The sequence below is a fragment of the Fistularia commersonii genome, chromosome 28, assembly GCF_037954325.1.
Source record: "Fistularia commersonii isolate RoL2024-O1a breed Wild chromosome 28, RoL_Fcom_v1.0, whole genome shotgun sequence".
In the NCBI taxonomy this organism is placed as follows: Eukaryota; Metazoa; Chordata; class Actinopteri; order Syngnathiformes; family Fistulariidae; genus Fistularia; species Fistularia commersonii.
Genome location: NC_141311.1, coordinates 5,525,274 through 5,549,676, shown reverse-complemented (window position 1 = coordinate 5,549,676; position 24,403 = coordinate 5,525,274). Strand labels below are relative to the sequence as shown.

At 37.8% G+C, this 24,403-nt stretch overlaps 1 protein-coding gene and 1 long non-coding RNA gene across 2 annotated transcripts; one reads left to right on the top strand and one right to left on the bottom strand.

The window, feature by feature from the left end:
- Positions 1-3,984: 3,984 nt before the first annotated feature.
- On the bottom strand, positions 3,985-17,804 carry shisa9b (shisa family member 9b). The gene is made up of 4 exons (XM_086175917.1): positions 17,118-17,804; positions 14,117-14,223; positions 8,669-8,809; positions 3,985-6,436 (listed from the first exon to the last, which is right to left on the bottom strand). Exons 1-4 carry the CDS (start codon positions 17,621-17,623, stop codon positions 6,054-6,056), a joined length of 1,137 nt encoding a protein of 378 aa, XP_086032043.1. The 5' UTR covers positions 17,624-17,804; the 3' UTR covers positions 3,985-6,053.
- On the top strand, positions 17,306-24,367 carry LOC147217323 (uncharacterized). Its single transcript, XR_015108951.1, has 3 exons — positions 17,306-17,392; positions 22,052-22,181; positions 23,724-24,367. It is a non-coding gene; the product is annotated as an uncharacterized LOC147217323 (long non-coding RNA).
- Positions 24,368-24,403: the final 36 nt, after the last annotated feature.

Sequence of the window (24,403 nt, the reverse complement as noted above, 5' to 3'; positions counted from 1 at the left end):
CTCGTAGGTACAGAACTCATTTGATGGCCTGTGTTTTTCTGTGTTACATATCTGGAGGCATGAGCGAGACCTGGCGGTGAGCAATACAGACATCGCAAGTTAAATATCAGCACTTCTCAACCAAAGATTTTGATCACACATAACATGTCATTTCTCTTCTTCTGGTCAATCGTAGAATATTCTATCTCTTCAGGTTGTGTGTTCTGAGTATCTGTTTTGTATGTAGTTGGTAGAGTCTAATCAGTAAACGCATGATTTGAGACTCTCTTTATGAGTGGGCATGACTGTTTCAGTAGAGTAATACTGAAAAGCCTCCCACATTCTGATCCTTTATTTGCACTCAAAGCTCAGGATTTACACATAAATTAACCCCTGTAGTATTTGCCATTTGCTCAAATGCGAACATTTGGTAACATGAGGTGAACAGCTGGTCTTTGCTGGTGCTAGTTGTCTGACATTTGTTGGATTTGTCTTTCTTCATAAGGGGCTCGTGTGGGACATGACGACTAGTAGTGCATGTTTAAGAGGGGGGAAACCAAATCTGCCCAAAGTAAGTAGCATTGAGAAGTTTAGATTGGATATTAAACCCAACGGGGAGCCGATGTGAAAACTAAGGCAAAATGTAAATGAAAATTGTAACGCTCATCTATTCAGTTCACTTAACAGTCTAGCAGAATTGTTTCTGGGTCCTGTATAAAGAGTGATAAAACTAATAGAGAGGAGATTGTTTTACATCAGTGACTGTGAAATTACGAATTACTTATAGGAGCATTTTGAGTTCAGTAGTTGAAATTCTCACAAATGATTTATAACCAAAGAAAAGTTTACATCATCTTCTCTGTAATATGAATTTTTAACGATAATGAATATTTTCATAACCTGAAATTAAGCAGACTGGATTTCTTTTCACCAATGGAAAGAATATCTAGATATTACTCAATTGAGGATAACAAAACGAAAAATGTTTGCAGCCATTCAAGCCCTTCGTTTGTTAAAACAGTCAGAGATATGATCAGTATAAACATCTCCGTTGGCTCAGATAAAAAATGGGTTTGAATATTATCCTTGAGAAATTTTAAGGAATACTAATGATCTTTCTGTGATCTGTTACACAGGAAGCGAACGGCAAATTTCACTAATCGCTATTCCAATATTTCAGTTTTACTATGAGCAATGGTACTGGGAAGTAAAGTATTATGTATTAGAATATCTATTGCATATGTATGCATGAAGGTTGGTACTTATGAATTCTGCATTATTAGGTTTTATAAATGTCTTTTTTGCTTCTCTGTCTTAATAATCAGAAGTGTGATGTGATTTTTTGACTGAGCTGGCTCCTCAGATGCTTTGGCAGGCTGGGAAGACAGAGGTGAGAGGCCACTTCCAGAATAGATAAAGATGGAAGGAGTGAAGGTAATCAGTGCACACAAAGAGAGTGAAAAATGATTAGCCATGTCTGAGACTTGAATGACTGATTTCATTCAATAAATGGAGTGAAGGGGGCCTTGGGAAAAGAATAAAATCATCAAATAAGACAGTTCCTCCGTCCATTAAGTAATCTGTCTTTAAAATTACTGATATAGACATGGTAAAGGACGAGACTGCAGATTATCGAGCACAAAGGAGTAAATTATATAAACCATGGAATAAAACACACCACTGTAGACTTAATTATTTTTGATGTGTATGATATTTCCAGGACTTCTTTTGATTTTCTCATGACCCAATATGTCATGGTGAATATTTGAAACGTACTTAGCATTATAAAACCAAACTTTTAATTGCATATCATCAGTTCCTTCTCTGTCACCACTCACTTTCTGCATGACATTTCTTGATTAATTGTTGTCAAACCAAGAGCTTTACTGTTAACACCAGCCTGCCACCAGTATCTGACTCACCAGTGTTTCCCTAGAGCAAGCCTTAGATGTTGTTCTTCATTAAAGGATTTTTTTTTCATACATCAGTTTATCAGCTGTTCCTCACATTTACATTTACTCTCATCAGACTTTCAGCATCCTCTACTGATGTAGCTAAAACCCTGTTGTGCATTTTGCATATCTGCTATTTCCTGCAGGTAGCTGTGAGAGACTTGCTATTAAAAATAAAGATTTGCAGAATGCTTAATTAAAGTCCGCTTGTCATGTATAAAGCCTTGAGATTTGGGTCAATCATCTCATTTAAAGGAGGAAATATAACTTACTGAGGACTTGCCCACTTGCCATCAGAAGTCCAACTTTGGAGTCCAACTTGGTTTCTCCACATATTTGGATGTTCTCAATACACTGTAAACCATTATTACCTAAGTACTACTTATTATAATATTAATTTTTAAATAATCAATTTACATGTCTTTTAAAAAATGCTAACAATTACTGAAATGCAATAGAATCCATCACTAAGAAAACTGAGTGGCTGCTCAAAATTGCACCATTTAAAGTGATTTGAATCAACAGAGTTTGATTTTCTGCCAAACTTTTACAGATTTACCAAATTTGCATTCATCCCTCTCAAAAAAGGACAGCAGTCTAAATGTGTTTGTTAGCTAAGTGTAAAAGAGATGACAGCCTGTAAACACTCAATGAAATGTGAATTTGATAAAAATCAAATTTCTCCAAACTAATAAAACAAATGTATTGATGTTATTATGTGCCACGATTTTAAGACACAAGATTTTCAATTTATAACAACAACCAGAGTTGTCCCTGCTCAACCAAAGCTACATGTACAGAAATGAGCACAAATACTCAGACCCTGTCAAGCCCTCCAACCTTCGACAGTCTATCCTTGAACTCAAATGCGTTGCTAGGAAGTCTCTGCGGACTTGTAATACCTCGCTCTGTTAATGGATTCTGCAGAGAGGCATCGCAAGTTTAGAGGACATGGAAAAATGGGTATCATACATACAATTATTGAGTAGACTGGTGTTGGAAATTATTCACGGCAAAATGTTCAACACGTGAGTTTTAAAAATTAGAGAAATTGCAAATCAAGAACGCTCAAGTAAATATCACAGATGAAATAATCAAGCTTTATGCCTTCTTATCAGTCTTAGTGAAATTTCGTTATATTCCAATTTTTGACGCCATACACTTTTTATCCAAAAGTAACATGATGACTTTTCATCCCATCCCAAGCAGAAATACTTCTCAATGTTTTTGTTTGCTGGAAGGGCTTCTTATTGAAGAATTTCATTGCTAATTTTCTAGTGCCTCTTTCCAGAAACTCATATTTTGCTGCAGAAATTTTTCACAACACAATATAGTGTTGAATAAAAGGACACTATTGTATAATTCAAAGAAGTATCTATTATTTTAAAAAGATATACAGTAATCATAACATTATTCAGTCTTTTAAAGAAAAAGATTTGCTTTTCATTACTGCCCTGATTGATTCCATGTTTGAAAAATTATGCTTTTTTTGTTTCTAAATAGCATCACTTTTAGAAATGAGAAACTTCACACACCAGTGCATGGGTCTGCCGCCCTGTTTGATTGAATTGGGTTTCTGTGCTAATTTAATTTCCAGAGGGAAGCACTGAGGTGGTAGGAAGCATCGTTTGCTAATTAAAAAGATTGTCTCTTGGCATTTCTAAGACAGACAGTGCTCCCAGAGATTTATTAAAGCAGAATTCCTGATTGAAGGCTTGACCGTAAACAAGTATAATATACAGTAACCGGAATAATATATTGATCCGCTGAATGTTGCGTCATTCTACAACGATGATTGGCCAGCCCATGTCTGATTCTCTGCAGGTTCCACACTTCTGTGTTCATAACTACCAATGATAACCTAAGTTGGATTGGAAATTATTTTTAATTATGTTGTTCTGTTTTTAGTCCACACTAAAACCTTTGGCAGAAATGTTACCTTTCTGTAAGTGTAAAGTGTCAGACAAAGATTGGGAGTATAATAACTGTACTGTAAACAAGGTAACTTTACTGCACATAAAGTCACATAACAACATTCATTACAGCATTAGTATTCAAATATATATTCTGATAAGACGTAGGTGATACATTGAACTTATTGTGAATTATATAACAATAGGGACTTTCGTTAAACTTTACCAAACTATTGTTCATTCCAGTTTTTCCTAGGTATGCAACAGGTATGCAAACAGATATTGTATATTTTAAGTGTTAGATCACATCAATCTTTTGTAAATATAGTTTACTGCAGTGTTACCACAGTTGGTTTCAGTGTTGTCTGTGCAAAAATAAAACTGTATTCACAAAATTCAACAAGATTGACTATACAGTATTTGTATTGAATAAAATCATAGTGAACTTCAGAACTAACACATGACTTTGAGTAATGTTGACAGATTATATTTACTTGTGAAAAAAATACCCAAATAGGCAGTTAATCTTGTGTAAAGACAATTATGTGCACTGGATTCACATATACATGGAAAATGTGCTTGCAGTTACGTTTAAAGTTTATGAAAGAATAGACCTCGATCCAAGTACCGCTAGCCGTTTTCACTTATATACCTGCTAATTCAATCTTGGAACGGAAAATATGGAATTTAAAATGGTCTTTCCCACAGTTGTTTTTATTTACCTGCTATACAAGGGCACACTTCGTATTGTTTCACCGGAAAACAAGGACCTGACACCATAAACCCTTTTAGCAAGGTCCATTCATGTTATGTTTGCAAGCAATACTATCATAAACCAAACGCCTGTGGTCACAAGTGATGTGCAACAAATCTAACGACTGATAGAAAAAATACAGTGCAAAACCATTGGTTTAATTAGTTAGTTTTTTTTTTTCCCATTTTGCAAGTGTAGCGTTATTTCAGAGTTCAGGTGTTTTTATAAGCGGTGAATCCTCCTATATATGTAATGTGTGAAAATCTTGGATAAGTATTTCAAGTTGAAATACCATAGATATAGCATTCATTTTCAGAAGTTGATTTTTCTGAGATGTTCACATTTTTGGAAACCTACTAAAATAAACACCAAAACATTCAGTAGACCCTGATAGTACAAGTATTTATGTTTGATTTTGTTTAATGACCAGTCAGCCTGAATTATGTCCCATACCAAAAATGACTTTTATTGAATCTAAGTAAATTGATAAAACTGATTTAATTTTCTGTTTTCAATGATGGAGCTGTATCTACAATATGTTCAGGGTTACCATACATGCTGGGACAGATGAGTCTATAATTACATACCGGTAAATTAAAATATTTTGGCATGTTGTAGTTATTGAGCATTGTTCTTAGTAATCATAAAAATGCTGCACGTATTTAAAGGATTTTTGTTTGGCAGTGACTTGAAATATTTAGAAGATACTGCTCAAAGTCAGATATCTACCTCTAAAAGTATTCACAAAGTTCCAGTAGTCTCTTTAAATGGATCTTCAATTTATAAACATTTTGTATTTCCATTTTGCATGTTGTAATGACAATGGTGGTATCAGCAAGTCTGGTATAACATCTCTGTAAGTCCTGTAGGGATGGATACTCACTCTCTAGCTACTTCCAAGAGTGTGATATAAGAGACCTTTCAGTAAGTTTCTTGGGCCTAGTCAAAAATGCAAGGAACTTCAACAAAACAGTTAAGTTGAGAACAGAGGTGGCCATCTCTCCATCCAACGATTCACTGCAGCTTTTGGCTCCAGACCTCCTTGTTACATTTCAAACCACCCGTTGATTTACGGGTTGCCATTGAAGCATTTTATGGGTGTCTGTATTGTTCAAACTTTTCTCGTCACACAATCACCAATGGAGATTTAAATAAAGCTGATGTCATGATATTTTTGTAAAGATGACTGAGCTTGATATATATTTTAGTCTGTTGTTTTACTTGGATTATATGAATTTTGACAATCTTACCCCTTTTGGCAGATAAACATTTCCCGGTATCTAATGAGTCCTTTTTATCTCATGCTGTCCCTTTTTACCCATTACCCATTACATGGCCAACAGCACATACGACAGTACTTGATGCTATTTCAAACCAAAACAGCTCGTGTTCAACTGCTAATGTCTTTCATTCTTGTAATGCCACTCAATTTGCCCTCCTAAGCCTGATGTTCATTCATACTGTTACTTCTGTCTTGCTGTTGGTGACAAAGTATGGCTGTGGAGGCATGAGGCGAGTGTTGTGCAGCTCCTTCTCTGCCATAGAGAGTTTGTTTGGACCATAGCTGTGTCGCAGTCCCAGTGTATCCCTGCTCTCCCAGGGCCTTAACCTCCCTGGACTGGCAACAGTGTTGGAGCTGAAAAACAGAGACTGGGAGCTATGGCTCCTAGAGCTTCTGTGCTTGTGTCCATTCTGCTTTGCAGATACTTGTCTTGGCGGGCTGTAAGGATTTCTCGGTTCGGACTCCATGTCCACAAGCTCCATCGGAAGGCTGCCCTTCGTCGTCATCTCAATCACTTGCTGTCGAGTGCTGTAGAAGCTGTCATTAGCTTTCTCTGCTGATAAAAGCAAATGAAGAGCATGATATTTCTGACATTTTTGTCTTCATTAGGGTTTCGTCATGACGGCGGAGCCAGACGGGCAGCTAAAAATAGGCCAACTTATTCATCAATTCATCTATTTGTTTTATTTTTGTTAATCTTCCAAAGAGAATTGAGACCGCATGATCAGACTTCCCAGGGGCTTACTGGAATAAGAAATTGTAGTGTGTAATATGTGATTGCCTTCTATATGAAAGGTTCATGTAAGTCGATTCTCAATTTTCTGATATCGACTTTAAGCCTTCATAGCTTTTGCCATTCCAGAGACAAGATTACATTAAAATATAACTATGATTTAATCTTGATCTAGATATTATATTTCAAGTTGAAAACATGCTTGCGTTTTTACATAAAATACATCAGAACAAACACAGTATTTTTATGCAAACTGATCCTAGGTGGAGATTAAAAGCATCTCCTCCATCAAGGTACTGGTACTTGATGGTCCAAGGTCTAATACTTGAGACTCCATTTACCATCTCAATGATAACCCCTTAATATGCTACTTTCAGTCTTTTCTCTGGATCAAACTTCATAGTGCAAAAGAAGTGATCAGCGATGCAGCAGAGATGTCATGTCAGTAAAACCCTCATCCATTCTGATAAACAAAGATTTTAGAAACATTGAGGCTCATGTACTGTAGCTCACACTGTATAGAATAGATGCATTCCATCACCATGCTCTGACTCATTTATGTTTTGATTGCTCCTGATTGTCTCCTGTCCCCAGTCTCATTAGTAAAGATTTGCTCTATTTTTGATTTTCCCTAATGATCGGTTTGTTAGGCTGCACTTCCGCTGATTGGTGGCTGAGAGCCTTCAGCTGCTCCTGTGCATCACATACTTTGTAATTGTGGCCCTTACACACAGGCACGCACGCACACACACACACACACACACACACACATACACACCCTGATAGCTGTCATTTTTTCCCCATAGCCAGCTGTGTCAGACAAATGCTGACATGCTCAAGTGGCATCCTGGTTGAAACTTTTGTCCAAACTATCCACCAATAAACCCTCAGCATAATGACTAATATATAAGATAATGATAATTTCATTCAATAAAAAGCAGCAATTCAGGGTTAATAATAAAATGCTGTTTTGTATGTTTCAAAAGATAAAGCAATTTAATTCTTTGAAGAATAATTTCATATTAACTTCTTCTACTCATAACATGCAAGTATATCTTCTTGACAAAAGCTTCATCTTTCTATCTTACTTCATCAAAATGTTGTACCCGGCTACATTTTATTTTATTCATTACCTTGGGAGATGTATGATGGTTGTCACTATCCACTACATGCACAGGGGCCCAATAAATATAACTCTGAACAGATGCCCCATTACAAATAATGATTTTGTTCGGTGGGTGACTCTAAATGTGTACTTGTTGTTCAGACTGAATATAAACCCCTACTATAATTTTACACAAGTGACAATATGCATGAAGGATAGGTAGCTTGTCAGAGGAGTATCACACCATTCATCTTTTAATTTTATTTCATGATGTACAGTGTTGTATTTTTTATTGCTACAACATAACTGTAACTCCAAGCTATTATTAAGTCATCCTATAATTTTCGAAACTCCTTTCATGCTATTTTGGTTCAAAGGTTTAAAGTATCATCTCCTGCGTCTTGTGGCCATTGCATCTTGTTTCACGCTGCTGCCCAGACTCTTGCTGCATAGTTCCAAAATTATCACATTAGAAGAACAACATCCTGTTCTATAAATAAACTCTCACTTCTACTCTCTGAAGACACTGACAGTATATTGATTAGCAGGGGAAGATTTCTACAGAAATTTGATGGAGAACAAAACCTGCTACATCCGGGTTTTGAGAAAATAGCAATTTCGAAGTCTGTGTTAAATTATATGTATTGAAAAAATAATGTTGTTTCTGCAGTAGATGTCAAATAAAATATTAGAAAAGTGTTGAAGATACATTGTCCAGCATAATTTTAATTTGAAATTAAAACTACATACGTTCACTAATAACTGCCACACAATGGTTTGTCTTTTCATTTTACCTAATTTAATCCTGACCATCTGTTTTCTCTGATGCAGAAAATTAGAGTATTTATATAGATTCTATTAATAGTAGCATGCCATGTAGAAATAATCCACCAAATGATCAATGACATCTGCTCTTCTATCACAATGGCAGGAGGAAAACAATGTCTCACCAACAGCCTTGAGGGTGGCGTACTTGTTTAGATCCTTGACAGACTTCTGTGGTTCATAGGGGCTGGTGATCTGTCCCAGAACCGGGTATGGCTGACTTATCAAAGTTGATGCTTGAGCTGCGTTGTTCATCTGGGTGCTGTCTACAAGAGAATAAACATAAATTGTCATGGAGAATTTGTCACTGAGACAATGTTTCTGTTAGGTAGTACAAGCCTGTGAATAAGTGAACGTGTTTACTCATCATTTTGAGAAGTGGCAGACAACACCAACACATGTCATAAAGCAGTTGTACTCTTAGTTATGAATCAAGTAATCTGAGATACCTGGTATCACATGGTTATGGCCATGCAGAAAATGGTTATACAGACTTTTAGGGGATATTTACATCACTGGGAACAATGGACATTTCTACAAATTGTCCCTACATTTCAGATGCTAGAAAAGTAATTGGATATCTGACAGATGAGCAGATAACTAAAATTATGAAATGTCTGATGTCAATTTCAAGTGCTGAATTTGTTGTCCTTCATATGATATGAGCCCTAATGATTTGTTAGTGCATCCAGAAGAAACACTTTGATAAAGATATACTTTGAGCTTTGCCAAAAAATAGTTACACTAAACTGCCTTGATGAATGTAAAAACAGAGGGCTGACATCAAAGTGCAGACCTCTAGTGAGACTCAGGAGCAGGACTTTCTGATTACATTTGTTTTGAGGCATTTGAAAATCCTGCTCAGTTCTTGAATATAGTCATTTGGGCAAACCAAACACAGATTAACTTTAATAAAGTGTAGGGAAAGAAATGCATGTATTGGGGGTTAAAAGCTGTCATTCACTACAAGTCATTGGCTTACCAAGTATCAAAGGTACTTGTCTTTTCTGAACAGTGACCATATAATAAATTTTATCACCTCAATAATCAATCCATTTTTTTTCTTAAACCTCAATTGAAACTAGACTATTTAAAACAGTTGTGGTTGTCTGTCAAGGCAAAACTGCAAATTTGTGTCACAGTCCCAATTAGTTAGGGACCTGACTGTAAGCTTGCTTGTTTACCTGTACAGTAAGCGGCTCTCACATATTATATAATATCATGGATATGAATCGCCATGAGATAGATAATGTGTTCTTGTTCTTCAGTGTCACTTTGCTTTAAGTAGGCCTTTCTGTGGAACCAGTTTCAGAGTCTGCTTTTTGTAAAATTGTACTAATCCTACAGAAGACATCTGGTTAATTAATGGGTGCACAGCAAATAGACTGGCCCCCTGCCGTCTGGCATGATCGCGCAAACAGATGTTCAGAATGTCTTCTCCTTATTTCAGTTGGATGTTCCATTTCACTGGCAACAGTTTGACTCTTGCATGTCCTATCTTTTCAGTATACATAGTTACATATGTCTTCACGTAAAACAGTGTTGATCAGTTCTTAAAATAGACCTGACAATTTATTGACTATTCATTGGAAGGTTGGACTAAGGTAGGGGTGCTATTTCAAGTATTCAGAGATCATAAATCACTGCTCTTTTATTAATCTTCATGTAAATGAATACCAAAATTTGAGACTCTTCGTTTAGAAGTTGCCACTATGGAAACATTCAACACTCATACTTAAGATATGGGGGAAATACATCATCTCATCTCTGCCCCTTTTAATGTTAAAAATGTACATACTGTAACATGTGAGATGTCTGCAGCTCCTTAGTCTGGACTGTCTTTGAGGAAAACAGATAATTAATACAGAAATAGGTTAATTGTGCTCTAATTCCCTATTGGTCAGCAAGAAACTTTATTACAGTGCTAATTAATTTGGAAAGTCTCAAATTACCAATGCTGTCTCATGAATTGATGCAGCCTGCAGCTCTGACAATTCTTTCTCTTCACCACATCTTAAGACAGGGGTGTGGCACAGTGAATAAGATGAGACCTGAAGTCAATCAAGGTACCAAAGGAAGGATGGTGTCACCGAGTAACACTGTAAAAACTTAGTGAAATTAAATTTTTGTCTGGTCAACATGGCCCGTATTTTTACTTTTATGATACTACTCGTCACATACTGTAAGTATGCATCATCTTCTTGATCACTTCATAAATACTATATTTAATGCTTGAATACATACAATTACAACATCACAATGATTTCTAGCAGTGGACGGGTTTTTTAACACAGGTTTTTATCAGTTCTTACATCGTTCTGTTGAAGCAGTCTATTCCATTTACATGTCAATGAACTAAAGCAGCTCAACTAGTTGCTCAACACAATTTGGAAAATTTACCATGCAAATACTCTCATCCTGTGTCTTCGTCTGTGCACTGTGTATGCGCTGTGTTTTCGCACCCAGTAGTGAGCTGGAAAAACATTTGTTATGATTTTTTTTAATTGTTTTTCCTGAATTGTGTGTTTGTGTGTGTGTGTGTGTTTGTGTGTGTGTGTGTGTGTGTGTGTGCGCGCGCGCTCACAGCTCACACACATCCTCTATCTTAGGGGAGGAATCCAGCGAGTTAGGATGTTGAATGCAACAATAGGTCTCCTGAATAACAGCCTACAAATTACAGATGATTATTATACATAGTTAAAATGTTGCTTTAATAGATTTACTATATGGACGTAGTGAGAGAGGATATGAAAGTAGTTGGTGTGAGAGAGGAGGACACAGGGAATAGGTTTAGATGGAGAAGGTTGATTCACTGTGGCGCCCCCTGAAAGGAAAAGCCCACTTTCACTTCTTTCAAACTTAACTCATTCAGACTCAGTGATAACTGTATTGCATAGGAATCTTTGAAACATGTTACAGCATCCGTTTTGGGTAGTTTTTTTACACTTTATTAGCAGTGGCCTTCGAAGTGCCCATCCATGTTCTCCTTAAAAACGTGATATGGTTGAAGCGTCAGCTCTATGAACAACAATAATAACAAAATAACACTCAAACTTTCTGTGTTATCTCATCAGGTTACTTTCTAAACTTGTTGACCTGCTTTAGTTTCAAACAAATCATTGTAAGTGGGCCATGCCGACCAGCTCAGTTTCAGCGTGATCTCACTCAAGCTGAGACTCTAATTAAATGTTCCACTGCTTAAAGTGCATTGCTTTCCTCTCACTTGCATCTTATTTATGAATGATAGTATACTGTGATAGTATAGTTGTTAAGGGAAGACAGCATGCAACATTTGAGGGGATCAAAATTGTAATTAATTTTTAGCAGACGGTTAAATAGTCATCTTAATAATTCAAGATGTACTCCAAATGATTTGGTCAAATTCATCTTCATTTTCATAATTTTATAATCATGGCCATTTCAGTATATCTGTAGTGTCTTCAAAATATTACAAGTGTTTTTTGTGTCCACGTGTATCTGCTTGCATGTGTGAATGCGAATGTTTGTCTTTCCCTTTGACATACAATTGAGTGTGTGCTGTTTGTGTGTGCGTCATCTGTGCTTTTACTGTTGTCAAAGTCACTGCTTTTATTTCAGCAGAAGGAAGAAAGTAGGACACTTCTGGAGATGCATAAGGTTAAAGACATGGCTGCTGAGAGCTAACGCTCCAGACGCAGACACCTCCCTGGGACTCATAAAAGATTTCACACAGTATTTTTCTTAGCCCTGTGCCCTGAAATAAAAGGTACACGGAGACGGAAACTCACTGACAGACAGCCTACATCTAGGTTAAGGATCCAAATGTCCTTGTCAGTTATGTCTCTGCATCATATTTATTGGTGACTATGGTTTTATTTTACGAATCCTGGCACAAATGTGTAAATTATTTGATAGGGTGTCTTTTCTAGTTCTTGCCCTTTTCATATAGACTACTGAGCCAAGTAATTCATGCACACACTTAAGTGTTTGTTTTAAAATCTGTTTCAATTTCACTCTTTCAACCTTACATATTTATTTGATATATTTATGGATTAAACTCCTAAAATGATCATAATACATTTTGACGTTTCCTCTCTCTAGGCTTTTTTCTGGAGGTCCCTGCTTTGTGTCCTTCTCATTAATATAAATTAGTTTTTTCTCCGATTTGCCAATTGAATTCTGAGATGTGCAGCTGAGCCGACCACAGGTGACTGATTGTAGCCAACTGTAGCTTTGAAATATTCACCAGTAAATGTAAAATGTCATCAAGCAGTATTTGCAGCCACTATCTGCTCCACTTGCAGATAAAAAGTCCTCAAAATGGCCTCTAAAAATGGGTTGTTTGTTTTTTTTTGTGAACTTTGTGTTTTTAGTGCTTTATGAACACTTGTTAGGCACCCAGGAAAAAAAATTAAATCTCTCTTTAAATGTGGAAAAAGGTATTATGACACTAAATAGCAAGAAATGTAATTTCACAGGATACTTAGTAATTGTCTTTTTTCACTTTTAATAACGGATTTTGTCAGGGCCCCCTGAAAATATCCACATAATTATTAGTCGATGAATTCACATTCTTATTCAGTCAATTAGCTCTAAACTTCCTGTCTTTGACGTAGACTATGACAGGTATAAAATAGATTCATATTCAGACCCTTTATTGGATAGCTATTTCTCAACTTCTGTCAGAAGTGATGCTGCTAAAATACATTTCTATCTGGCAGTGAGGAAATGGACTGTCATACACCAGTGGAGTGCTGGCAGTGAGTGGCGACTCTGTTCTTTCTCTGGCTGACTGCCTGGAGGAAAAAAAAGAGGCCACAATTCACTGTTGCCCCATGTAAGGTCATGGTCAGCAGGACAGGAACAACTTACTAGAAGAAGGAAAAAAAAACTTAGAATACCTGCATTAGTGGAATCCTGAGGAGAATGTCAACTGAACATGATTTTTGTATGCTTGACAAGGCAGGAAAAGAAAAAACTAGAGCATTTCAGTCACCACCTATAAACACTAGGTATACTGTAATTTTGGTTTGGTCCCACTACTCACTGTAAAGCACAGCTTGAAAGGGCAGCTAGAGCACTGATCTGCTGTATAAAGCAAAAATATCACCTCACCTTTAGTGACCTTGCAAGGATTGCTGTCAAGAAACAACAATGATCCTGCTGAATCCCTTCCCTGTATCAGAAAAGCCACAGATCTCTGCATCTACATCTTAAGTTCAATTTGACAAGCGAATGCTCATCTAAAGCAACATTCTAAATAATCTAAAATTCACTGAGCATTGCAACATCACATTGATGATGTAGAATGAAGTTCTTCATTTTAGCATGGGTGAAAGCAGCATTAGCAGCGGCCATACCAATCTCTGTGATGAACTAGCTATGTTCTTCAAAGCGGTCTAAGTTAAAGAGGAAAAAGTATTGTGGCTTTAGTTTGATGATATGAAGTGCACGGTGCAGCACTTTGAAATTACAATCAGATTTTAGCAAAATTTGTCTGGACCAGTTAAGTAAAAGGAGCTACCAGCAGAAGAACTGGGGGAAGAGGGTGCATTGATTACATGAAAAAGTACTATGAAAGCATTAATACTTACAGAGACTGTTAACTGGGAGCCTGCTATCTATGTTCTCATAGTGCTGGCCAAGTCCAATCTCGTCCATATTTTCTGAGGCGGGATGGCGGATCACATGTGCAAGAGCGCTGGGAAGAAGAATCATAATCTCAGACTCTTTAACTTAAAAAATAATTAACAGAAAATGGACAAGTATAAATTCTTTGCCTCCCAGCTATTCATTCCTGATTTGGGTCAAATGTCCCATAAATCACAAAAAAAAGTGTGTATCTGGGCCTTCCAAAAAAAATGACCCAGTTTATCATTCTATAATCTTTTCTTGTTTTCCACCTCTGACTTAAAAATGGAGAATCTGCTTGGTCAATGCTGGGAAAAGACTGCGTCTAAGTAAACATAAGACACATTTAACTGTATGATGGAGATGATACTCAAACCTGTTCCCTGGTATTTACATCACATACTGTCTATACCAGTATAAGCCTGGAATTATAGTCGTGCAGCTTTTTGCCAAAAAAAAGAATACAGGATTCTATATTTCCCACAATGTAGCTCATAAATATATTACTTTTAACACCTGCCATCGCCCTCATCTGTCACAGCCAAGATTTAACTCTCTGGGAGTTCATGTTATCACCCCCTGACACACTGTTTATACACATCCATGTATAGCAGTGACAACATTTATTGTTTGGCAGTCGTTCTCTTGCTGCTGCACTTGAACATCAGATTTGTTTGGAGAAATGAAGCTTTGAGCAGATGGTCAGTAAAAAAAAAAGTCTCACTACTTAAAATCTATGGTTTTTTTTTTTTTTTTGGGGGGGGGGGGACAGGGGGACAGGAGCACAACACCAAGAGAAACCTAGTTAAAGTACTAATGCTGCCCATAACTGCCATTCATGCAGTGTTATCGCTATAGTAACCTGACACACAATCCCTTTCAGCTGCCATTTCAACAGCACTATGCGCAAAGTTCACCTTTAAGAATGTTTTCTTTCTAATACCATACTTTTAAGATGCAGACTTACTTACTGAGTCACACTGTGCGCATTGTGCTGCCAGAACTCATCAGTGAGACATATTTACCTTCCAACTAAAACTCGTCAGAAAGGAAAGGGTTGCTTTTTCAGTTGAAATGTTTCTAGCTTGACATATTTTTTTATAGACCGATTTTCATTTAGTGCCACAGTTAAGTGTCATCAGTCTCTGACTGCAGTCGGCCAGTGTGAGACATACTGCACTGGACTAAAAAGCCACAGTGCATTGTGGGTCATATTTTGTAAGCTCAAAATGTACATGACCATCAAGATTTTAATGACAAATGTGCAAAATTTACCAATAAGACAGTAGTACAAAATTACACATTTTCAATCAAAGTTTCTAATTTAAAATCGCACATGAATAGTGTGCAAGTGACTCTGAATAAAAGCACCTTTAATAAAAAATATCGCTTTAGCATTATCAGGTTTATTTTCACAGAAGCTCCCTCCGCAGTGCAGGCATGAGACTTTTTGCTGTCACAGATAGCGCTGCTTGTCATATTTAATATTACGTTACATCTGTTTTAAAGCTTCAGGTGTTGCCCCGATGACTATATCTAATATTAGTGATTTATTATAGGTGTGCATTAACGTGTGCTGTGTCACAATTTCCCAGACTAAAACCCCTTGAACACACTAGCTCACATAACAAAGTCAAAAAAACTCGTCCAAAGCTCAGGATCCCTGAAAAATGTGTAAGTTAGTCAAGAGTCTATGTTCCGTGATTTTTTTTTTTCTCATGGTTTTACCCCCTTTGGTGTACTTCCTGAAATTCTCAGAGCTTTCATTTAAAGGCATTGATGACTTCTTTTCAAAAGCATTCCAGATAATAACCTTTTGGAACTTTATAGGTTTTGTAAAGTTGTAAACCATTCATCTGCTCTTAACACACTCCTCTAAGGCTAATGCTTTAATTACCACTTATATGATTTTTTTTTTTTATAGAGATATTTCAAGTTTCTATTTTCATGTAATGTTCCTATAAGATGTGAAGATGTTGTGGATAAAGCACAGCTGTGTGAGACAAGCTCTATACCTTAATGCATCGGTAATTGACTAAATAACCAATAAATGTGTAGGTATTTTTAATGAAACTCCCAAGTAAATGTCAACATCCTCGTCACATGGACAGCGACAATGCAGGGAAGGTGTCCCCTCTACAGCTGTTTTTAATTTTACACATGTCAGTTAATGGTTTCAGAATACCTGGTCTAAGTTGAAATCCCTCCTGTTAATCTGATAAATGTCACAGGTGTCATTTCGGATTCAAATAGCATCATTTATATTAAAAGACTTCATCAGCATCCACCTTGGTGCACAAATACCCCAGTTACGTATCACAGCAAACAGCAACAATAGTTGTGTATTTTTGATCAGTGGCACAATCCCTGTACACCCTCTATGAAATGTTAATTATTTGTGTGAATCAGTATTTGTTTGTGTGTGTGTGTGTGTGTGTGTGTGTGTGTGTGTGTGTGTGTGTGTGTGTGTGTGTGTGTGTGTGTGTGTGTGTGTGTGCGCGTGTTTGTGTGTGTGTGTGTGTGTGCGCGCATTTCCTCAGATGTGTTGCATTTATTTATTTGTATTTAAGCAAATACAATCATAAATACCTTTTGCGTAGGAGCTGTTCATTAAGGGGGTTTTATGCATAAAACCTAAATATTTGGTTTAGTATGTAGCATATCCTAAATCTGTTCAAACCCAACTTTATGTTGTTGGTTTTTTGTTGTTTTTTTTTTTGTAGAAAACAAGACTCCTTTTTTCAACATTGTGAGTTTCACCGGGGATGAACATTCATGGTATATTTAAAAAAAGAAATCACATTTTAGCTTTCTTGGGTTTCCTCCTGCAGGAGACAGACTGACTGGATGAGCTGGAATATGGAGAGCTAAAAATTAAGCTTTGGGATGTATTTCTTCAAAGACCAGTATGAATAAGATCTATTGATGAGTCAGTTGTGTTCAAAGAACAAAATTCTCTCCTACCGTGACATATTGTCTCTATGCGGGCGGTGCGTCTTTTCCAATCCAAGCTTTGTGAAAATCCCAATCAGAGCCATTATGGCCACGACTCCGCATATGACATAAACAATCAGGTTGGTTTTATCCTTCGTGGAGTCCTGAGCCATGTCCACCTTGGACGGGGGTCTGCCGGTCATCATCCAAGGCGGGGTGTCGTAGTTCTTACAGGTGGTCTGGTCCAGGCGGGAGCTCTTGAAGGCGCAGCAGAACCTGAATCCACAGGTGCCGCAGCAGTACAGGTAGCTGCCCGTCCTGCACACAAACGGCGGGTCCCACTGGCCCATCACGTCGTAGTACCCGCGGCACTTGTCCTCAATGTGCGGGCTTTCCGTGACGCCCTCCGCCTCCATGGAGTCGTTGAAGCCGGTCACCGGCTCCAAGTCGTCGGGGGTGTGACCCTGCTCGCCCTCCGCCCCGCACATCGTCGCTTTTACCAGAAAGTAACCGAGGAGCAGCTCGGTGCCCCGCATCGTTGCTCACTTGTTGTCCCGCGCTTGGCGCTCATATGCCTGTGCGCGTCTCCCCCGCGCCGGAGGCAAGGCCATGCGTAAGAGCGCTTGGATCGACGGTCGCATCCATGCGTCACGGCGAAGCGCACAACCACCGCTTCCCCTCTGGATCGGTGTTTTTTTTTTATGTGCGCGCTCCCTGGATGAGCGTCTCAGGCGCCTCCGGGACCTTCCTCGTCCTCGGAGCGCAGAGGAGGCGGCACAAAGTTGTGGAGACCCCGGGCGAGTAAGTGAGGCTGAGGGGAGAGAGAGAGAGAGAGAGAGAGGGAAGAGGTGGAGGATGCAGAAGGGAGGGATGCGATGCGGCTCCAGTGAGAGAGCCAAGTGGAACAGCTCTGATTTCAGCCTTTTTACATTCCTTTTTAATTATTGTGATTGGCCTCGAAATGGTCGATTAACATCTGATCCGTGAGGACAAAAAGGTCACCGACAACCAAAATACGCCCTGAGCTCGTCGTCCAGATCAATGGGCGTTTTACACAGAATACAAACAAATCAATGAAGGCTGATGGCTTGTTATGTCCATCTCAAATAAGTGACTTGCAAGTTGTTGAGAAGACACACGTGAAAACCGAGTCCCCCTTAATTCCAATGCTTGACCTTTTGATCCATGACTATTCATGCCAAAATGCTCGTGCCATCAAATGTTTCAACATTCTCACGCATCCTTAAAATTTAGTTAGCCGTTTTCAAGTCACTGAACAGTTTTGCAATTTGGAAATTGGGGCACACATGTTTCAGCAGGACAAAGTTTCTGTATATGAAGCAATTAAACTGCAGTTTAATGTAACAGATCCCATTCTCTTAAACACAACGGTGTGAGTGAAGACAGGCAAAATTGTGGTGCGGCTGTACAACATCGCTGGAGGTAGTCATTGTAAAATATTAACTGGGGTCACTGGGGATAGCACTGAATTCATCAAAATATTAATGCATGGAAGAGTTCAATTCCACATAGAATATTAGTAAATAGAAGAGATTAAATAGTGCGGTCCACTGTTCAATAATATATTAAGAAGACAAATCTCGTAATCCAACAGATCAAATAATCTGTAAATTAGATCACAGAAACCCTTATTTGTTCTGCACCAGCAGATAACATTTTCAGGGGGGAAAATGAAGGATCCCAGAAACACTAAACCTCTAGTGATATTCAAGGAATACTTCTTTAATGATTTCTACACTATATTGTGTCTTTCATGTAAAACCTGTGAATGGGATGCAACAAAGAACAATTTTCCCCTTGGATCAATAAAATATTGTGGTTCTGATTCTGTGAGAAAACAACATTTCCATTCGTCGTTCAAAAGGACAAGGTGGTACGACTGATGTACAGCCTGCAGAGATGCAGGCGTACATCAGCAAAGCCGCAGATGTAGTTTGGGTTACTTGAAAATACAGGAAAAAAACTAAATACATCATTACTAGGCTGCAACCCCCTGAGTGACTAAAGGAAACTTACACTCAGATGTTTATCTTAACTACACCTTAACCGGTGATGGATGGATGGATGGATGGATGGATGGATGGATGGATGGATGGATGGACTTTGTAACTAAACCTTGTTTTTATCGTTTTCATTGTACATTGTACAGTTGTAGATTACATGATTGGATGTTTTTTCGATGTAGGATATGGTGTTTCAAGTGTTTTGTAGTCCGCAGTTTGGAAATCAAATTAGTTAGATTTTTATTTTTTTAGGTGTGTGTGAGAATTTATATATATATTCATACATGAATAGGTCTACAAGTTCATTGTGTGAAAACACCATCAACTCTAGAGAGCTTAATTAACCTTACATTTACGACAATGCACAAGTACTTAATTCCAGTTTATATCTTTTGACTGAAAATTTTCCAACTTTGCTCCTTCAGCTATTCTTATCTGATACTTTGCAAACACTTACAGATGATGAAGGACCTTGACGAGTGCACATCTTGAAAAAAAAAGCTGGCAATTTATTTTTAGGGGAACCTTTTAATCTAAAATTATGATTAGTAAAAGGAGGCTTACCATCTGGCACTTGAGAAATCTTGAGCTCTGTATTTGATGCAGGATCATTTCAGCCATGGGAGGCTACTTTTATTTACAACTGGCTGTCAGGGGAGTTTTTGCTTGTCTCCTCTTGTCTCCATCTTAAAAGTTTCCTAAAAATACATTGCACCCTCTCCAAAGATGAGGAAATGCACAATTTCTCTCAGCTGAAAACAACAGCCTTTATGAGGTTTTTAATTACATAAAAAAATAAATGCAAACTGTAAAATAAAGGAAGTCGTATGGAAAATAAATTCTATAGTTTTTTTTTCCCCTATTATTGCTGTGAATATGTCAACTAGCATTTAAACTGTTCGTTTGGCCACCAGTGCTTTGTCAAGTGCTGCTGAGTAACTGCTCCACAATGTAGAAAGAAAAACCTTTCTTACTGCTTTATTATGTGATTAACAATTTCTGTACATTCCTTCAGGAGAAAAAAAACCCTTTGTCTACTTAATCAGCCCATTAATCTTCTCCAGTGCTTTACATACCTGGTCATCAGATCTGATGAACCGAATGTCATTAGTCAGAGAAATGACGACTGTGAGTCTTTTGCAGGTCTCACTCAAGGTTTAACACAACAGCCAGCTCTATCACCTCCTTTGGGTGGGAGCAGGTGGGCTGATTGTATTGCAGTAATTCACCACTGACAGGCCTTCTAACTGAAGGCTCTCACAATGTGGAATTTTAATGAAATCTTTTTCTGCTATTTTTGACCCAACCATTGCTGAGTTGTGCACCTGCCCTGAAACTGTTAGCTGGATGAATAAGGCCATCTATATAGACATGTGTAAATATTAGTCAAACATGGGTTTTTAATTTATTTGAGTCACAATCTTAATTAAGTGCATTTTCTCTAGATTATATACCATGAGTATACAATAATTCATTCATTAACCAAGCTGCTTATTCTGTAAACATGTTCGTCATGTGTTGGTTGGGGTTGCACACTGGACTGGTTGCCCGTCAAATTCAAGGTCACAAATAGAGCCACGCATGATTGGTCACACCAACGGACAATCTGATATCTGCTGCTGTGTGTTTTTGGAGTTGAGAACCGTCTTACTTTACGGCTGCAGCGCTAAACAGTGTGTCACCATGACCAGATCCTCTCAGATGTATTAATTCCAAGTTAAAAACAATTAAGGATCAGGTCTGAAATTCACTCATTCATTCATTCTGGGGCTGGAGCCACTGGGCGCGCTCCGCCCCGGACCAGTCGCCAGTCGATCACCCGGTAACATATGGAGACATAAACACCGGTCACACGTTTGGGCAATTTAGGGTTTCCAATTGACCTGCTGCATGTTTTGAACTGTGGGAGGAAACCTGTGCACGGGGGAGAACATGCTTACTCCACACAGAACCCCCCCCTCATCTGGATTGAAACCAGGTACTAAGGGGGAAGAGCTAACTGTGCCTCCAATGTCTAGAATTTTTGAATGAACTACAGTGTTCCAAAATGCTGTCAAAACTGTGAAATGGATCACGTTTACACTCCATGTCGAATTGTCAATACACTGACTTGACTTTGTGTTTGTGCATCTCTGCTTACAAGGAGGAGGTAATTATTGATTTTGAGCCATGCAGAAACTTCCTCTGCCATGTTTGCTTCCCATGTCTGCTTGTCATGCTGTCCGGTTCCGGTCTAATTCTGTTCATCAGACATCTATATTTATCTTCTCTATGAAAGAAATTGCTTTTAATATCACTGCATTGTACAAGTTGAAAGGGATCCAGCTACAAAAGAGCAATTTATAAAAAAAAAGGTCAAATTTAAGAACCTTTTCCACAGGAAAGCAGATCGAAATTAGCTTTGTCGTCTTTACATTCAGCCACTCCAAAATAGGCAAAGAATGTGAGCATTGATGTTCTCTTAACTCTTTCAGCACGCTATTAAAAGAGTAGGCTCAACTCTTGTTTTGTGTCTTTTGTTTATTTTTGTTGTTGGTTCTTCTTAATTCACCAAAAATCACCTAATAGAGGTAAAGTGACAAAAAGGTTTTACTTTTATTTAGTATTCATCAGTCTTGCAGTGATGCTGCTCTCAAAAGTACTGCCCAGACTTGATCTATGAAAAGAACCTTGAGAAAATGTTTTCTGTGATTTGTGTGGCGCTATTTGAATAAAATTGAATTGAACTGAATTGACCTCTCCAAAATACCACTGCTCATTCAACATGCATAATTATCCCTGAGTGTTCAGGAAGGTACTGTATGAAGGAGTACTTTTCAGTTATATAAGCCATTTAGTATTCATATGGTGATATAATTGTCATAGGAAATAGTACTACTTCTTTATTTGTGATGAATTAATTATTTTCTACTAATAGCAAATCTATACTTTTGTCTGCAGGAGGAAAGTCATAAAAGTGGATCCAGGACCTGTTTGATGTTCGGCCATTCAAGTCACGCCACCCCGGCGTTGTGGACTCACAGCTGTATGAGTATTTTCTGCTGCAGGGCAGAAAACATCCCAGTTCAAAGTGAGACACACAAACAAATGTACAGGACTGTCTGATTTTACCCAACTATGGAGTTCCTTTTCATCATCAGATTCTTTCCATAATATGAACCAGTGGTTCAAGAGTTGTGTGATGTATCGGGTATTGCCGCTACAAAGACACGCACAATTAAAACTGCGGGACATTGTTTAGAATTGTCATGCAAATGTTCCATAATATAGAACAGGCATTAAACAAACAAGTAATATCAACATCGGTATTTCTATTTGTTGGATTTACTTTTCCTTACCTATTTTGTGGCTATTTCAGCATTTTATCCTCAAGGGATAATGCTGGGAAAGTAAAATTACAAAATACAGTCAAAGATTCCTTCTTGTTCATGGCCAAAATGTTGAGAAATTATACCCTCAACATACACAATTTTTTCTTCCTTTTCAAATTTATTTTGTCCCATAATTTAATGTCGTAGGGGTTGCACATAGAAATAGATCCATCTCTTGAAAATATCATCAGCGGTCTATGAAGTCCTGCTGGCAGCACATCACTGTGAGGGATGTCAAGATTTGGTGGCACTTCTGAATGAACCATTAAAACCAGACCTTGGTTTCACACCATGTGACTAGCTTTTATTAATGTAGGATGACAATGAAAGATTGGCCTATGAAATGGAGCGACACACTTTTCCATGACTATAGATAGATTAGAACACCGAGACTAAAATTGGTGAGATATGCAACATCTCCAACATATCGGGTTGAGCCTGTAAGTAATTTCTAGACAAAGTAGGCCAGTCACTGATGACAGTTCGTCTGTGTTCAATCGTTGCTCCTCGGTGCCTGGCATTTTTCCCTTTGTCTTTTTGTTCATTTCCTACACATTGAAGTGGCAGGGGGAGTGGGGAAAATTGTTGTCATGGTAATAGAAAAAATAACAAGGATGACCATGAATGAGGCAGACACAATGGCAACCTAGAATGTGTACTCGCTTTACAGTAATCGTTTCAGGATTTCACAATTAAATTGACAAGTGAACGCTGGAAAATGGTGAAAACCACATTAATTTTCTTTTTAAAAAGGGCAAGAACAAAAAAAAATCATTATTGGTTGATATCATAGAATACCTACTAAAATGTGTCTTTAATGGTGACAAGAAGCCTGAAAAACTAATCCTCAGTCCCTTGTCTTTTATGATGAGAGTTTAGATTAGCATTCAACTTTATAGTTTTGTCCTTTTATTGAATCTCTTTTAAACCAATTGAACTGAATACCCTTTAAATTGCTTTGCTTGATGGATTTTAGATGTGCATTTAGCGAAGCAACGTAACTGAGCTTCTTTTACAAGCGTTGTTTTTTGTAAAAACTCACAAGATTGTCTTTGTTCAAAATACCGCCTTTTACGGCAAAGTATACACACATCTCATCAACTGTCATAGGCCTCTCAGATGTCACTGACTATAATTTTAGACCTTTATCGAGAGCTTTTCAATTGGCTAAAAGGAGATTTAAAAGGCAAAAATAACCGCAATAAAACAAACATAACTCAAACAACTCCTGTTTTTCACAGATATGGCAGAGAGGCTGCAGAGGGAGGGAACGGGTGACACTTCGTCCAGACTGACGATCCTTCAAACCCATCAATCATTTTATTGTTGGTACTTGTCACACTGAATAAGAGAGACAAACGTAAAAGGTTGCATGTGAGCACAGACACACACCGATGTGTATTTTGGAGAATGAGTTGAAACTGTGATGATTGCCCATCAAATCAATCACTACCACAAACCTCCAAGTCAAGTAATTTTGGGGAAAGAGCTGACATGCAAAATCCTCTTCCATACGGGTGATAGGGAAATGTATTTATATTGCAGGAATGAAGCACAATGTCTGATCTCTTACTTCATCAATTTCTGAAATCATTGGTCATTTCTTATCAACAGGTTCAGAAATGTCTGCGTTACATGTCCAAAACAGTATGCTGCATACTTTTTTGTATTGACCAATTTGGACAGTTTACTGTGTATTGTGCTGACTCACAGTTATAGAGGTTGCTCAGTTAAAATTAGAATAACAAACCCAGAGCAGTTGAATTTCACTGGAGATGTGAGTTCCCGGCATTCCCTCTGGTCTTTTGCTTAATCTACAGATAGATGCGAATCTGAAAGGTTTGTTAATTGTTGTAAACTGACAAGCAAAATGTTTCAAAGTTCCCCTGAGTTCATGAATCTTGAAAAAATAAAATGAGAA

Excerpts from the sequence above, each read along its gene's own strand:
- shisa9b (XM_086175917.1), bottom strand. The coding sequence starts at position 17,623 with ATGCGGGGCACCGAGCTGCTCCTCGGTTACTTTCTGGTAAAAGCGACG. Across the intron at positions 8,810-14,116 it reads GCTCCCAGTTAACAGTCTCT|ACAGCACCCAGATGAACAAC; the intron begins GTAAGTATTAAT and ends ATTCTCTTGTAG. Across the intron at positions 6,437-8,668 it reads CGCCACCCTCAAGGCTGTTG|CAGAGAAAGCTAATGACAGC; the intron begins GTGAGACATTGT and ends TGCTTTTATCAG.